Source organism: Lathyrus oleraceus, chromosome 3, assembly GCF_024323335.1.
Source record: "Lathyrus oleraceus cultivar Zhongwan6 chromosome 3, CAAS_Psat_ZW6_1.0, whole genome shotgun sequence".
NCBI classification, from domain to species: Eukaryota; Viridiplantae; Streptophyta; class Magnoliopsida; order Fabales; family Fabaceae; genus Lathyrus; species Lathyrus oleraceus.
The window spans coordinates 144,593,887-144,612,207 of record NC_066581.1 but is presented as its reverse complement, the minus strand read 5'-3'; the positions used below and the strand labels follow the sequence as shown (position 1 = coordinate 144,612,207).

Genomic DNA, 18,321 nt, shown 5'->3' with positions numbered 1-18,321 from the left:
CAGGAAGGGAAACTGGGACATGGAAGACTTGATCCCCTTCAGGTAAAAGGAGTGAAGAAGAGCATTTCCAAGGGAGCTATGAGAAGAGTCTCATATCTGTCTTTAGATAAAAAAACAGACTATGGAAAGTGTCTGCTCAAAAGTAATGAGCCCTTGGTTTCCATTGGTCATCATACAACTGAGATGACAGCAAGGGATAGACAGAGGTGTGTGTTATTGACGTCGGCAGAAACTCAGTACCTAGCTTGTGGTGGCAAGTGGTCATCTCTAGTTTGGAGGAACCTGATGCAGACAGAGTACAATGTCACCCGGAATGTCATGACATTGTACACTACTATGTGTGAAAGTAGTAAGGGCAAAAAGGGAATGCGTGCGTCTGAAAAGTTATAGCAACTAATGAAGTTAGTTAGCTACTGTTTAATAAGTCAAATTATTAAACAATTAGTGAGCGTTGAGTGGTCAAAATCTAATAGACCTTACTATTGCATAAAGCGTTTCACATTCAGTCGTTTCATTCTCCACTCGTGCAAACCCTCGTCCAAAGAAACGATTCATCTTCCCTCTCAGATTTTCAACATGGCTCGTCAATCCGATACCTCCTCGTACACCACCATGTCTGATTCTCTCAGCACCGAGTCTTACCACCCTACCCGGGAGGATCCAGTTGTTGACGCAGCAACTTCGTCCCATGCAAGAAGACCTAAGGAAACGGTCACCGGGTTTTCATCAGAAATCGCTCTTGATGAACACACAAGGGAAGGGTCAAGGTATGTACATAACTCCATTGCAACTATCGTCACTCAGATACTATCTGGCAATCGAAATGTTCCTGGGGTTTCTGTTCCCTTGAACACAATCATTCCTGATATTGCTGCATGTCAAGATAAAGTTGTAGTGTTGAGAAAAAATGTCACTGACAATGTTGAGCAACCAGATGCTCATGAGGGATCAAAGATTGAAAAACCCTCAGGCAAAGTGAGAGGTGAGAAGGCCAATGTTACTCAAGGTGTTGAGGACAACCCTAGGGCTGAAACGATTAACGTGGAAGAGCTCTCGGACAATGAACTTCTGGCTACCGTTGTCCCTAGGATAGCCAAGAGAGTTAGGTCTAGAAGGGAGAAAAAGGCTGTGGAGCAGAAGTCCCCCTCCAAGGAAGTTGGTGAAACAAATCCTCATAGACAACCAGGGACAGAGAGTACTCGCAAAAGGAAAGGCTATGGACCTGCCAAATCTTGGAGCAAAGAGGTGCCCAAGAAGTTGAAGACCAAGGCAGTGGTGGTAGAGTCAGAATCTGATGTCCCAGGTGATGTCACAACTTCCATGTCCAGGAAGAAGCCCTCTTCAAGCAAGTTGGCTGCTAGTGTCCCAGAAGTCCCGATTGACAATGTATCCTTCCACTTTCCCTCCAGTGTTAGCAGATGGAAGTATGTCTACCACAAGAGGCTGGCCCTGGAGAGAGAACTGGCACAGAATACACTGGACTGTAAGGAGATTGTGGATCTCATCAAAGAGGCAGGATTGATGAGAACTGTGTCTCAACTCCCTAAGTGCTATGAGACCTTAGTGAAGGAGTTCATTGTAAATCTGTCAGAGGAGTGTGCTGATGGTAAATCCACAGAGTTTAGAAAGGTCTATGTGCGTGGGAAGTGTGTGACCTTTTCCCCTTCTGTGATAAATCAGTATCTGGGAAGAGCGGATGAAGAGCAACCAGAGCTTGAAGTGACTGACAATACAGTCTGTCAAGTCATCACAGCCAAGCAAGTCCGAAAATGGCCTCTCAAAGGGAAGCTGGTGGCCAGCCAACTAAGTGTAAAGTATGCAATGCTACACAAAGTGGGAGCAGCAAACTGGGTACCCACTAATCACAAGTCAACTGTGTCTGTGGCGTTAGGGAAGTTCATCTATGCAGTGGGAACCAAGACAAAGGTGGACTATGGTTCTTACATATTTGATCAGACAATGAAACATGCAGGGAGCTTTAGTGTGAAGGGACCCATTGCCTTTCCATCTATCATATGTGGAATTGTGCTGAACCAATTTCCACACATCCTGACAGAACATGACTTCGTGAAAAGAAGAGAGAGTCCATTGGCTTTCAGCTACAAACTGTTCCTGGGCAAGCATGTCCCTGACATTGTCTTGACATCGGGAGAAACATCCAAAGCTGGCAACCAACCAGACAAGGCTGATGTTATAGCAGTTCTCAAAGAGACCTGCAAAGAGCTGGAGGCTAGAAAGCATGCACTGGAAAAGCTCATCTTGCAACTAGAGACTGCTGCTGAAGACACAGATGGACCTGACAGGCAAAGCTCTGAGGAGGAGGAGGAGGCAAACTCTGAAGAGGAGGCTGATGATGAGGCTGAGGATTAAATACTTCTTTTGTGTTTTCTGTCTTTTGTGTAATTCTTATTACTAATTGTGGATCTGTAACTTAAAGTGTTGCTTTGGCAACATTTTTGACAAAAAGGGGGAGTGACAAGTTAATACCCCAGGACAACAGAAGTTTACTTTGTTAAACTTTGTTAAAACAGGTTCTGATCCAATGACAGATTGAAGTTTTCCTCTACTACAACTGATGTGTGATGAAGTGTGTATTTACCTTCTGTGTGTATGCTGTTGTGTGCCTCTGTATGCATGATGTCATATGTGTGAAGTTTTTATTTAACTTCCCTCCCCTGCAGCAGCTGTGTGTTGAAGTTTATATTTAACTTCTGTTTTTGTGCTGCTGTGTGAAGTTTTTATTTAACTTCCATGTGTGTGAGTGTGCTGCCACTCTGAGTGTATTAGCTAGTATTATTCCGCTGCTATGAACTCTGTTATGGGGATCAAAGTGTTTTAGCCAAAAATTTGCCAAAGGGGGAGTTTGTAGGTGTTTAATTGGCTGCATTATATGGTAAAACACTAATGTCTTAACTGATGTCATAACATGTATGTGTGACTACATTGTAGTTACTGCAGGACTAGCTAACACAGGATTTATTGAATGTCAAACTGGATGTTGTGACACTCATACCTGTTAACAGATACTAAGGAATAGAACAGCAGGAGTTCTGTTAGAACTTAGTATTTAAGTGCAGTCTAGTTATCAAGGAAGAACCAGACCTGGCATAAGGCCTACTGATTGAATGTCAAACTGGATGTTATGACATTCCTCATTGACAGCAGGTACTGAAGATTAGGCAGAGTGGTGTTCTGCTATACTTCAGCATGTAACTTAGTTTGTTCTTCAAAAGAATAACAGAACTAACTTAAGGCCAATTGTGTAAATGTTAAGTTGGACACTTTGACATTTATTAATGTAAGTTGTCACTGTAGTATGATCATTTTGATCATGTACAGGTCAGCAAAATTGTACAGTCTGTTTTCTGGAAAAACAGACTCAGCATATGGACCTTGATGTCAAGCTGAATGTCGTGACATTCATTCCTGACAGCATATGCTAAATTGTAGGTTGTTCAGTTTTCTGTTTCAGCTTTTTCTCAGGCTATTCTTCAGGAAGTCAACAGCTTAGAGAAAAACCAGGAAATCAACAACCAATCTACATTCAATGAACCTAACAAATAGCCTATTTGTTAGTAACCTAAATGTTGAATTTATGGGAACTTGAGTGACCTTAAATTCAGGAGAATACAAGTGCAAAAGCCCAGGTGCTGCAATATAAAAAGGAAGGCGTTCCTTCATTCAGTGTCGGGGATTTTGAGGCGTGAAGATTTTGGGTGTCCATCATACTTCACTGCTGTATTTTTGTGAGTCTAGTATTAGACGTATCTTGTAAGCCAAGCCATTATCAAGTAGATGATTGCTTTGGCATAGGGTGTTCATTGAGTTGTAAGTGTTGTGTCACTCAAAGCTTTTAAGCGTGAGTGCTGTGTATCTTGATTTAAGCTGTGAAGCATAATCAAGAGTTGTTTTTGAAGTGTGACTTCAAAGTGTCTTTAATATCACTGAGGTGATTGAGGGGGAGTGAGTAGGAACTCTGATCTTAGATTAAGATTGAAATTGCATTGGGTAGGGATTAAGTGATAAGTTGTAAACGGGTGAGTTTAGCTTTGAATTGATACTACTAATAGTGGATTTCCTCCCTGGCTTGGTAGCCCCCAGATGTAGGTCATGTTGGACTGAACTGGGTGAACAATTACTTGTGTTATCTACTGCACTTACTGTTAAGTTCTGCATAATCCCTGTCTGTGCAGAATTGGATGTCATAACAACCAGTGTGACATCCAAAGTCTGATAACTAGAATTTCAAATGGTATCAGAGCAGGCACCCTGCCTGTGAATTTCTGGGTGAGATCTAGGGAAGTTACTTTCTAGTACCATGGACAAGGATTTAGGACACTCAAACAGACCACCCATGTTGGATGGATCTAATTATGATGACTGGAAGCCTCGTATGATAGCCTTCTTAAGGTCTCTAGACATCAAAGTCTGGAGAGCTGTCAACAAAGGATGGGAACATCCAATGAGGACAGGAGAAGATGGAGTCAGTGTGCAGATTCCTGAAGAAGAGTGGGACAAGGAGCAAGAGGCGTTAGCTCTTGGAAATTCCAAGGCCTTGAATGCATTGTTCAATGGAATCAGCAAGAACATCTTCAGGCTGGTACACCACTGTGAACTAGCTAAGGAAGTTTGGGATACCCTCAAGGTAACTCATGAAGGTACTTCCAAGGTGAAGATGTCCAAACTTCAGATGCTGACCACCAAGTTTGAAAATCTGAGGATGAAAGAGGATGAGACTATTCATGACTTTCACATGAATATTCTTGAAATTGCAAACACCTCTGCTGGACTAGGTGAGAAAATGGCTGAAGAGAAACTTGTAAGAAAGATTCTCAGGTCCTTGCCTAAGAGATTTGCTATGAAGGTCACAGCCATAGAGGAGGCGCAGGACATATGCAACATGAAGGTGGATGAGCTCATTGGTTCCCTCCAAACCTTTGAAATGGGCTTGGGTGAGTATGCTGAGAAGAAGAACAAAAGCATAGCTTTTGTATCTAATGCTGAAGAGGAGTCAGAAGCAGGATGTACTGGAGGTGATGAAAGTATATCAGAAGCCTTAGCCATGCTTGGGAGACAGTTCAACAAGCTCATAAAGAAATTTGATCAACAGGGTAGAACTAATGTCAAGAACGTCCCGTCTGACATAAAGAAAAGATCAACTTATGAAGAAAAGGCCAACCAAGGCAAGGGAATCCAGGGCCATGGATGTGAAGGATATGGTCATATTAAGGCTGACTGCCCTACCCTTCTCTTGAGGCAAAGGAAAGGGCTATCTGTCACCTGGTCAGAAGAAGACACTGAGAGTGAATCTGAAGGAGAATCGGCCAAACATGTCACTGCTCTGACCAGCGTTTGTTCCTCAGAGGATAACTCAAGTGGAGATGAACTCACCTTGGATGAGCTTGCTGTCTCATATAAAGAATTATGTGTTAAAAGTGCAGAAGTTTGCATCCAAGGAGAAAAGCATAAGAAACTCATCAAAGAGCTAGAAGCTGAGAAACTCGAGCAGCTGAAAGTCATAGAGGGTCTGAAGGGTGAGATTTCTTTGCTGATCTCTAAGCTAGACCAAATGACCAAATCCATCAAAATGTTGAATAAGGGATCTGACACCTTGGAAGAAATCCTGAAGACAGGACAGAAGTCTGGAACCACGTCTGGTTTAGGCTTTGGGAAAAGATCCTCAGCTGAACGCAAACGCCCAAAGGCTAAAGTTCAGAAATCCAAAGGGAAGTCACATCCAAAGTCACAACATCGAGGAACCAGAATGAACAATCATCAGAAGAAGAAATTCAAGAGATGGAAATGTCATTACTGTGGTAGATTCGGTCACATAAAACCATTCTGCTATAGGCTGCATGGTTACCCAAACCAGACCCCTCAAGGTAGGCCTAAGAAAAAGGTGTCCACGCTTAATGTCCCCATTAAGAAACTAACATGGGCGGCTAAGCAGACACCTCAGGTCAATCCTAAGCAGGGTGGTTCTGGTTCTGTGAGGGAGCTTCATTCAATGTTTGGTTTAGTGCATGAACATGGTTATCTGCAGCAAGATAAAGGTTCTGTACGGGAGCATACTGTTGGTCCAAACCGTTGTGTTTATCATCTTCCTCATGATGTTGGTACCAACCATTGTAACCACCAGCTTCATCATGATATTGGTACCAACCGTTGTAATCATCAGCTTCATCATGATCTTGGTACCAACCGTTACAATAACCATCATCATCGTCGTCATCATTCTGGCAGCAGTTATAATCATCATCCTCTTCATTATTTCTTGAAACTTCGTCATCATCAACTTCTGCAAAATCAAACAAAATATAAGTTTCACTAAACTAGTAGTGAAAATTTAAAATAAGCTACAAACATCTGTTATTACCCTGACTACTTAGATTTTCCATATGGCTATCTATGACATCCATTTCCCTCTTATAGTCTTCCAGCTTTTGTTCCAATTTGGTTATCTTTTTCTGTATTAGACGTTGTTTGTCTTCCAATTCCTCAATGAGGAGGCTACAAAAAAAATGATAACAAAAATGATAAACAGAATTTAAAAACAAATACAATGTGTGGAAAGATCATAGTAATGTAAGAACTATAACATTTAGTAATTCCAAAACACCTAAAAAAAATCAGTGAAAATGTAGTAATACAATGGCTAAAAATGTAACTATCAACATGAAAAACCTATCAAGAAAAAATGATTAACAGTGTGAGGAATTTGCAAATTCAAGAAAAGGCAATTAACATAAAGATCGTTAAAATCATCATTATCTAACGCAAAAAAAAACTATAAAAATGCAAGCATGACAATATGCAAATTCAAGATAAAGAAGATCATATAAATAAGCAGTTTCTAAAACACAAAACAAGAAAATGCACAAAAACATGCATGATTATGGTTATGGTTATCTGCAACAAGAAAGTTCTGTATAGGATGATGGTTATTTGCAGCAAGAAAGTTCTGTATAGGATCATCATTATCTGCAGCAAGAAGGTTCTCAGTATGAGCAACTTCCTCGGGCTAGTTATGGTTCAGGTTCTGCGAGAGTGCTTCATTTAATGTCAGGTTCAGTGCATGATCATGGTTATCTGCAGCAAGAAAGTTTTGTATAGGATGTTGGTTATTTGCAGTAAGCAAGTTCTGTATAGGATCATCGTTATTTGTAGCAAGAAGGTTCTTAGTATGAGCAACTTCCTCGGGTTGGTTCTGGTTCAGGTTCTGTGAGGGAGCTTCATTCAATGTCAGGTTCAGTGCATGATCATGGTTATCTGCAGCAAAAAAAAAATTATAGGATGATGGTTACTTGCAGCAACCAAGTTATGTATAGGATCATCGTTATCTGCAGCAAGAAGTTTCTCAGTATGAGCAAATTCCCCGGGCTGGTTCTGGTTCAGGTTTTGTAAGGGAGCTTCATTCAATGTCACGTTCAGTGTATGATCTTGGTTATCTGCAGCAAGAAAGTTCTGTATAGGATGATGGTTATTTGCAGCAAGAAAGTTCTGTATAGGATCATCGTTATCTGCAACAAGAAGGTTCTCGGTATGAGCAACTTCCTCGGGCTGGTTCTGGTTCAGGTTCAGTGGGAGAGCTTCATTCAATGTTAGGTTCAGTGCATGATCATGGTTATCTGCAGCAAGAAAGTTTTGTATAGGATGATGGTTATTTGGAGCAAGAAAGTTCTGTATAGGATCATTCTTATCTACAGCAAGAAGGTTTTCAGTATGAACTACTTCCCCGGGCTGGTTCTGGTTTAGGTTCTGTGAGGGAGCTTCATTCAATGTCAGTTCAGTGCATGATTATGGTTATCTGCAGCATGAAAGTTCTATATAGGATTATGGTTATTTGCAGTAAGAAAGTTCTGTATAGGATCATCGTTATCTGCAGTAAGAAGGTTCTCAGTATGAGGACTTCCTCGTGCTGGTTCCGATTCAGGTTCTATGAGGTAGCTTCATTCAATGTCAGGTTCAGTGCATGATCATGGTTATCTGCAACAAGATAATTCTGTATAGGATTATGGGTATTTACAGCAAGAAAGTTCTGTATAGGATTATCGTTATCTGCAGCAAGAAGGTTCTCATTATGAGCAACTTCCTTAGGCTGGTTCTGGTTCAGGTTCTGTGAGGGAGCTTCATTCAATGTCAGGTTCAATGCATGCTCATGGTTATCTGCACCAAGAAAGTTCTGTATAAGATGATGGTTATTTGCAGCAAGAAAGTTCTGTATACGATCATCGTTATCTACAGCAAGAATGTTCTTAGTATGAGCAACTTCCTCAGGCTGGTTCTGGTTCAGGTTTTGTGAGGGAGCTTCATTCAAAGTTAGGTTCAGTGCATGATCATGGTTATCTGCAGCAAGAAAGTTCTGTATAGGATGATGGTTATTTGCAGCAAGATAGTTTTGTATAGGATAATCGTTATCTGCAGCAAGAAGGTTCTCAGTATGAGCAACTTCCTCGGGTTGGTTCTGGTTCAGGTTTTGTGAGGGAGCTTCATTCAATGTCAAGTTCAGTGCATGATCATGGTTATCTGCAGCAAGAAATTTCTGTATAGGATGATGGTTATTTGCAGCAAGAAAGTTCTGTATAGGATCATTGTTATCTGCAGCAAGAAGGTTCTTAGTATGAGCAACTTCCTCGGGCTGGTTCATGTTCAGGTTCTGCGAGGGAGCTTCACTCAATGTCAGATTCAGTGCATGATCATGGTTATCTGCAGAAAGAAAGTTCTGTATAGGATGATGGTTATTTGCAGCAAGAAAGTTCTGTATAAGATCATCGTTATCTGCAGCAAGAAGGTTCTCAGTATGAGCAACTTCCTCGGGCTGGTTTTGGTTCAGGTTCTGTGATGCAGCTTCATTCAATGTCAGGTTCAGTGCATGATCATGGTTATCTGCAGCAAGAAAGTTCTGTATAGTATGATGGTTATTTGCAGCAAGAAAGTTCTGTATGGGATCATCGTTATCTGCAGCAAGAAGGTTCTCAGTATGAGCAACTTCCTCAGGCTGGTTCTGGTTCAGGTTCTTTGAGGGAGCTTCATTCAATGTCAGGTTCAGTGCATGATCATGGTTATCTGCAGCAAGATAAAGGTTTTGTACGGGAGCATACTGTTGGTCCAAACCGTTGTGTTCATCATCTTCCTCATGATGTTGGTACCAACTATTGTAATCACCAACTTCATCGTGATATTGGTACCAACCGTTGTAATCACCAGCTTCATCATGATGTTGGTACCAACCGCTATAATCACCGTCATCATCGTCGTCATCATTCTGGCAGCAGTTATAATCATCATCCTCTTCATTATTTCTTGAAACTTCGTCATCATCAACTTCTGCAAAATCAAACAAAATATAAGTTTCACTAAACTAAAAGTGAAAATTTAAAATAAGCTACAAAGATCTATTATTACCCTACCTACTTAGATTTTCCATATGGCTATCTATGACATCCATTTCCCTCTTATAGTCTTCCAGCTTTTGTTCCAATTTGGTTATCTTTTTCTGTATTAGACGTTGTTTGTCTTCCAATTCCTCAATGAGGAGGCTACAAAAAAAATGATAACAAAAATGATAAACAGAAATTAAAAACAAATACAATGTGAGGAAAGATCATAGTAATGTAAGAACTATAACATTTAGTAATTCCAAAACACCTAAAGAAAATCAGTGAAAATGTAGTAATACAATGGCTAAAAATGTAACTATCAACATGAAAAACCTATCAAGAAAAAATGATTAACAGCGTGAGGAATTTGCAAATTCAAGAAAAGGCAATTAACTTAAATATCGTTAAAATCATCATTATCTAACGCAAGAAAACTATAAAAATGCAAGCATGACAAACTTGCAAATTCAAGAAAAAGAAGATCATATAAATAAGCAGTTTCTAAAACAAGAAAACGAGAAAATTCACAAAAACATGCAACAATCAGCATGAACTCGCAAGTTCAAGAAAAAACAATTAGAATTGTAAGAAATTATGAAGAAAGGTTTTGTTGAACCAATTGAAGAAGATAAAGGAAAAGCTTATGAGAATCAAGTCGAGAAAGACCGTCAACTCAATGAAAAAGCTTTGTTTTTGATATGTCAATCTATGGAGCTATCTGTTTTTGAGAAAATTTTCCATGCCAAATCAACTAAGGAGACTTGAGAAATTTTACTTTAAGCATATGAAGGTGCTGACCCAGTTAAACGAGCGAGGTTGCAAGGATTAAAACGTCAGTTTGAGCTAATGGAGCAACGAAAAGATGAAAGCATTCATGAATTTTTTTCACGAATGGACAAACTAGTCAATGAAATGAAATCCAACGGTGATGGCATAAAGGAGAAAGATGTTGTGCAGAAAATTATGCTGACTCTTTCAACTCGTTTTAATTACGTAGTAGCAACAATTGAGGAAGAAAAAGATGTAACCACAATGACTTTAAATGATTTGCAAGCATATTTGGAACTACTATCCAATGGAGGTAATAAATATTTTATTACATTTATTGATGACTTTAGTAGGAAGACGTGGGTTTATGTTTTGAAAAATAAACCAGATGCTTGTCATGCACTCAAAAGATTTATGGCGTATTTTGAAAGACAAAGTGGTTATACTCTGAAAACCTTAAGAACTGACAGAGGAACAAAGTATATTGTATGTGATGATTTCTTGAGAAAGCATGGAGTTAAGCATCAAATGAATGTAAGATACACTCCTCAACAAAATGGAGTGGCAGAAAGAAAGAGTAGAACAATCATGGATAATGTGACAAGCATGTTGCATTGCAAGAATTTACCCAAGAGTTTTTGGACCGAAGTAGTGACTTGTGCAATATACCTTTTAAATAGGTGTCCAGTGAAAAGTATACGTGATAAAACTCCACAAGAAGCTTGGAGTGGGCAAAATCCAAATTTGAGTAACTTGAAAGTTTTTGGTTGTATTGCTTATGCGCATGTTCCAGATCAATTGAGGAAGAAGCTTAATGACATGGCAGAACAGTGCATCTTTATAGGATATAGTGAAGAAACAAAAGCCTACAAGTTGTACAATCCCGAAACTTAAAAGGTAGTCATCAGCAGGGATGTTACCTTTGATGAAGATGGATCGAGGGATTTGTCAGAAAATAAAAAAGACTTGCTGCATGTACCAATTACTATAAATGAAAAAGTAGATGATAAAGTTAATGAACCATTCACTGAACCAACATTTGATGAACTATCCACTGAACCAACACAAGACTCACCACCTCGTAGATATCCACAACGGGAGCGTTATCCACCTCCTCACTTGAAAGATTATGAAGTTGGTCAAGATGATGATCCTGATGATATGGAGGAAAAAATTACTTATTATGCCTTATTTGCTAATTGTGATCCTGAGACATATGAGGAAGCATCCAATAAAGATTGTTGGATGAAACAATGGATGAATAAATTCATGCAATTGAGAAAAATAATACATGGGAGTTAACTACACTTCCAGAAGGAAAGAAGCCAATTGGAGTCAAGTGGATGTACAAAACTAAGTACAACCCAAAACAAGAAGTAGATCGCTTTAAAGCACGATTAGTAGAAAAAGGATACAAACAAAAACCCGACATTTATTATTTTGAAGTTTTTGCTCCAGTTGCTAGAATGGGCACTGTACGCATGATTCTTTCCTTTGCTACCCAAAATCAATAGGAGATATTTCAAATGGATGTCAAGTTCACCTTCTTGAATGGTGTGCTTGAAGAAGAAGTTTACGTAGAACAACCGCCAGGTTATTTACAACAAGGAAATGAAGGTAAAATGTACAAGTTGAAGAAAGTACTATATGGATTGAAGCAGGCGCCTAGAGCTTGGTACACACGTATTGACACGTATGTTATCAATAATGGATTCCATAGAAGTCCATATGAGCATGCTTTATACGTCAAAGCAAACAAGGATGAAAAAAAATGTTGTTATCGTAAAACCGAGGTTGACAATTCTTTTTTTTTAAATTACATTGTTTACACAGACTATTAAATACACTGTTTAAAAGAAATCTTCAGTGATATCCAAATTTTGTTGCATACCCTTTAAAACGATTTTTTTAAACAATAATGATTTTTTGTACTTGCACTTTATCAACTGAATACTCTTCAAAGGTTGAACTCCCTTCTTTAACTGAGGGTTATTCCAAAAATACAAAAACGACAACATCAACACCATTATGTGAGATAGATTGTAAGGGCAGCAAAACTGTTTTGTTCAAGATAGAAAAATATTGAAGATTTTTCCTGTCTTACAGTCCATCCCAAAGAATGATGCTTGTGAGTTTGGGATAGTTTCATATTAGTAAGGATTAACGAGTGGTTTTATAGTAAAATCTTATTATTTTATGTCTTGGTTAAATAGAAAACATAAAAGGGTTAGAATATTTTGTGTACACTTATAAACAAATAAAATAATAAACTGTGATAGCTGAGAATCAAAGTTTATACTGAGTTTTTTTTTCACCTCGGTGTTTTGTGCGTTTGAACCAACTTTAGAAAGTCTTGAATGTTTTTTGGTGTGTTTTGATGGACCGTTGACTTTTCTGACTCATAGTTTAAATCCATAAAAAATAAAAATAAAAAGGAAAAAATGATAATAGTAAATTAGTAATAATAACAGTAATAACTACAAATAAAACTAATGACTAATAATACCACCACTAATAATAATAATAGAAAATATACTAATATCAATAATAGAATACTAATAAACTAATGGTAATAAAAATGATGGTAAGTAGTGAATGTAAAACAAATAAAAATTAAAATGGGCCTACATGAGCAAAAGTCAAAATAACCTCTCTTTGACTTTTGAAATGCAATGCCCTGACTCAGATGAAATTGAGCAAAGTAATGTATTAGATTACATCCACTTGACTCAGACAAACGCAATGGCTTATATAACTGACTCAATGACCAACTGACCCAAGTGAATAATCTATAGACCAAGAACTCACATGTAGATGATTTACATTAATGCAAGATATGGACTCAACAAGGAATAAATGACTCAGTCAGTTAGAAGAAATTGATGGGCAAAATTTAGAGTATGACATAAAGGAATTTAAGATGGAATGTGGCCTAAGGCAGGGTGACCTTTTGTCACATTTTCTTTTTGTAATAGTAGTAGAAGGCCTAACCATTTTAGTTAAGAAAAATGTGAATCAAAGGTGCTACAAGGGTTCACGGTTAATGATGTTGTTACGTGTGATATTCTGTAATTTGCAGATGATATTGTCATAGTTTGGGAAGGATTTTGGTCTAACTTGTGGAGTTTAAAAGTTGTACTTAGAGGGTTTGAGTTGATGTCAAGTTTGAGTGTGAACTTCTTTAAGGGTTTGTTTAGGAGTTGATTTTTGGAGAATTTTGGAGGGGAAGACTTTGGAGGACCGCGTTTATATCATGAAATATGTTTGATATTTTTAAAAAAATTTAAAAAAACAATATACTACATTAGCTTTGGAGGGTCTGTTTGTTTTAGCTTCAAAAAAAGAATTTTTTCTTTCTATTTTAAAATATGAATTTTATAAAATCGTTTTTCAAAATATTACAAGTTTTTTTATATTCGTTTTTTCTAAATTGAAAGATTAATTTTGATATCCTATAACATAAACATACAATATTAAAGATCAAAACATAGTCGAAATCGTTATTTCTTCAAAAAGTTATATCTCAAAAATGATTTTTATGAAAAACTATTTGAAATAACTTCAAAATTAAGTGATTTTTTAAAATTTTGTTATTCAAAAACAGTTCCAATAAAATAATAAAATATTTAAAATAATATTTTAAGAATAACTATTCAAAACAAATTTTCATTTGAATCTTTTATGAAAAGTTTCTTTGTAATTTTTTTTATACAAAAGTATATCACACTATAAAAATTATTTTAAAAAAACAAATAAAAGGATCCAAAATCATATTATTTTAAAAAAATATCAAATACATTCCAAGATATAGATATAACTCTCCAAAGCATTTTCCTTCAAAATCCTAAAAAAAAAAAACAACTTCAAAAACAGAACCTAAGAGTAATTTATATGTTATAAATGTGGGAGAGAAATTCATGAAATTTACATCTAACTTTATAGCTTCTTACTGAGGATATATAATATTAAATTTTTTGGGTATTAGAGAAGGATCAAATCCAAGAAGACTAACAATATGGAGACCCATCATTGACAAGATGAATAAGAGATTAAACATGTTGGAAGACAAACATCTCTCAATGGGGGAGGGTTACTTTACTTATTTCTATTTTGAATAATTTATCCATTTAGTACTTATCTTTTTTTAATCTCATGTTATGTGTGGAAGGAACCATGGAGAATCCAAGAAAATTTGATATGGGGAGGGTCAGAATCAAGAAGAAAAGTTTACTGGGTTAGTTGGAAAAAGTTGTGCAGATCAAAAGAAGATAAAGGTCTGGGGATTAAAGACATTGAGCTTTTTAATAAAGCTTTACTTTGCAAGTGAAAATGACTAGTAGAAGATAATGCTTAGGTTCGTCCATGAGATTTTGAGTGCACTACGCCAAATAAGGGAAAAGAGGGCGCTTATTTTGGCCTATAACAGCGCTTTTAAGCGCCCTCTAAAGTGGCGCTGGCATAGGTAAAGACAGCGCTTTGTTTTCCTTGAGAAAGCGCTCTCTAAAGTGGCCCTTTAAGGACCACATTATAGTGCGCTTTCAGAAAAAAGTGCCCTCTAAGGTGGTCCATAAAGGGTCACCTTAGAGGGCGCTTTCTGGACAAAGCGCCCTCTAAAGTTGTCAATGTAAAGTGTTTAGAGGGTGCTTCCTACAGAAAGCGCCCTCTAAAGTGTTAGTTATTTTAAAAAAATTTGTTTGAAAAACAGTGGGTATTTAATTGGGAACCTGTTCGCATGCTGCAAAAGTGTAAAATTCATATTGATTTCATCCTTTAATCCAATGTTATATACCATTAATCCATTGATATATACAACATGAATCCATTTATATACAACATTAATCCTCCATATATACAACATTAATATATTGATATTCATGCATGTACAAAAACATTCCATACATATATGTACAACAACTACAACCTATATGATTCTTTGATCAATAATGAATTGACACAATTCATCCTTCATTTCATCCAAATGAGCTCTTGAGTAAGATTTGTATTCGTCAAAGTACTACAATTAAGAGAATAAAACATATTCATGATTTAGTAACAAATTAGATGAAATATCCGATAATATTAAATAAACCCTAAGTTATTATTCCATACCATTTTTGGGATGTCTATATGATTCAACGCAATGATATCTCTCATAAATCTCAATACAAAAAATCCGCAATCGATCGAATTGTTTGCTGAGGACACTACACAGAAAAACAAACTATAATATATATATATATATATATATATATATATATATATATATATATATATATATATATATATATATATATATATATATATATATATATATATATATATATATATATATATATATATATATATATATATATATATATATTATATATATATAGTTAATTTCTTACAAACACTATTATAAGGAAAAAAACAAACACTATTATAAGCAAAAATAAGAAACTTAATATATACCTGAACTCTGACCCAGGTAATGTCCTTCCTATTAAGATAATTCTTTTTCGATCTAAATTTTAGTATTGCCCTAACAAAATAAAAACGTATATTGAGATCAATCTGACAGACATAATTAAATATACAAATACACACGAATATTTAGGGGAATTTCACTTACGCGTTAACCGTCTTCTTCATACTCGGATATTTACTCCAATCACCCGATAACGAATCGAGATAATACACCATTAATCTCGAAAGATCCATAGCAACCAACACCCAGTGACCACTGTAAAATAAAACAAAAATTTAGATGCATGAAAATTTTCTACGTAAAAGATATACATAGATTAGAATGAAATTATTAGAAAGAAAATCTAACCCGTTGCCAGAATTAAACGGTAAAAAATACAAACTGGGTGTAGTATTATCGCCGGCCATCATGAATCTATCGACTAGTTCATTCTTTACGGATGTTGGATTTTTCGTTATAAGCGTTGTGTTGATACGGGAAGCAGCAATAAAATTGAATCGGTTACACAATTCAGTTCCCCGCATCAATGTGTCATACATATACCTTAAATAGAAACATAATAAACATTAGACTACTCATTGAAATGTATAAATAAATTGTTCAACTAAGTAAATAATAGATTGATCGGAGTACCATATGTATGTATGAATGACAGCGATGCCCAATTCTTCGTGTTCAAAAAGTTGTTGCATGTCCTCCTTTGCAATTATTTTGGAATGACCAATTCCGAAAACACCTTCATCAATATCTACACTACGGATGGCGCCGTGCATAATATCTGACTCTTCCACCATTTTCTCAAGACGCATCATAATTTGAGATTTTGTCCTGGACGTCGTTGGAATTTCCTTACTAGCTTTGTCCAACATTTGACCGGGAACCTAAAAATATAAATTAAATCATGACTTTTTGTGATGCAACAGAATCGTTGTGTATATAATTCAATGGGTATATATATTTGTACCTCTTTTTGAGATTTAGGATTTGTTTTTGTCCCGGACTTCGTTGGAATATCCTTACCAGCTTTTTTCAACTTTCGACCGGGAACCTAAAAATTCATATAAATTAAATCATGACTTTTTGTGATGCAACAAAATCATTGCGTATATAATTCAATGGGTATATATATTTGTACCTCTTTTTGAGATGCAACCGACTCGATGCGTCTTGAAATCCCTTTACCAGCTTTATGTGTGGGTCTTGTAGGAGTCTAACATTACCATGTAATAAGGATTGATTAAATATCATAATTGTAGCTGAATTGAAATGTGAATACTAAATATTCATAATCATTTAGAACATATATACCTCGGCATCTGGGAAAATTAGATCTGACGGCCATCCAACAAAGGATCCGACTGCATCTCGCATCAACGTTGTCTCTGAAACAACGTCAGGTAATGGTAGAAGCGTGTCCGTATCTAATACAAGGTCAACCGAAACTTTCATATATCCCACTGGGAGGGGATTATGGTGAAGTAATTCACCCGAAGTGTTGTGCACTTTTCCCTTGCCAACTATGCGATAAGTTGGTGACGATAGATACAACTGACAAGGTGTAATGCCCTAAACCAATAATAAATGTTATTGTTAACGTGTATATGTGTCAAGTAAAAAAGTGCTATTTTAATTTCATAATAACATATATAATTACCTCGGGAAATTTCGGTTGACAATTGATACTAGCTCGGTCACTAGTATCTTTTGCCTCGGAACCGCACCTTTCCTCTCTATACCTTGCATTCTCCTTTTGCAGTTCGAGTACTTGTGCCCTTAACTCCGCCAAGGTCTCCATCACCTCTTTGTTGGTAGGATTTTTTGTTTTTGGTTTTTTATAAAATGACGACGGAGTCACACCAAAACCCTTACCCCTCACACGACCGGAATACTCAGGAACATTTAGTACTCGACTAAGTACGCTCCTGCAATCATGGACCTCGGTTGAAGGTAAGGTTTGGGATAAAGTCTCCTGAAATATTATTAGAGGAGATTAAAAATGAATTATATGTCTAACAAAATTTTCGATATAATTAAAGAAATAATGTTATATATACTTGAACATTCATCATAAACATTTTGAACTGCTTCAACGACAGCCCCATCCTTCCCAATCCGAGCAGCCTTCCACAACGCGTGCTCCGAAAGAGATGTTGCGTCACTTTTCTCCTCGGCTAGCTACACATTGAATCAGATTATAAGATTATCAATTATAACATATTGTGACAATGTATAAGCTCATAGCATTTGAATATACTCACAATTCTTTGTTGTAACCGTGCATATCCCGTACGCCCTTTTTTGTACGGATACGCGGGTTTTGATGCCCTTTTCCGATTTTTGTCGCTTACTTCCTGGATAAAAAAGTTTAAGGCATATCAGAACCAAGTAACTTAACAATTGTATAATACCATAATTAATAGACATTACATGGAATTTTTCGTTTCTTCGTTTGGCGACAAAGTTATCCCATTCTTCGGCTGAAATAATCTCCGCATACTTCATTGGCCGTTCTGCTTCAACAAATTTTCCTTCCTCATCCTTGAGAAATTTGTTGGACAAAAAGGATCGAAATCCTCGGAGTCTTTTTCCGGCCAATTGAATACAATATTTTTGCCGGCTTTCATCGATGTGAAAGGATCTCTAAAAAACATACACATGGAGTGTGTTATTATAAGTAATATTATAACAAAATATGGTCAACAAATA

General features: G+C 36.7%; 1 protein-coding gene across 1 annotated transcript; it reads left to right on the top strand.

The window, feature by feature from the left end:
- The first annotated feature begins 576 nt into the window (after window positions 1-576).
- LOC127130100 (uncharacterized) lies at window positions 577-2,554 on the top strand. The gene is made up of 2 exons (XM_051059169.1): window positions 577-1,606; window positions 2,532-2,554. Exons 1-2 carry the CDS (start codon window positions 577-579, stop codon window positions 2,552-2,554), a joined length of 1,053 nt encoding a protein of 350 aa, XP_050915126.1.
- Window positions 2,555-18,321: the final 15,767 nt, after the last annotated feature.

Coding starts and splice junctions, on each gene's coding strand:
- LOC127130100 (XM_051059169.1), top strand. CDS start 577: ATGGCTCGTCAATCCGATACCTCCTCGTACACCACCATGTCTGATTCT. Junction 1,607..2,531: donor GTCAGAGGAGTGTGCTGATG/GTAAATCCACAG, acceptor TTGTTAAAACAG/GTTCTGATCCAATGACAGAT.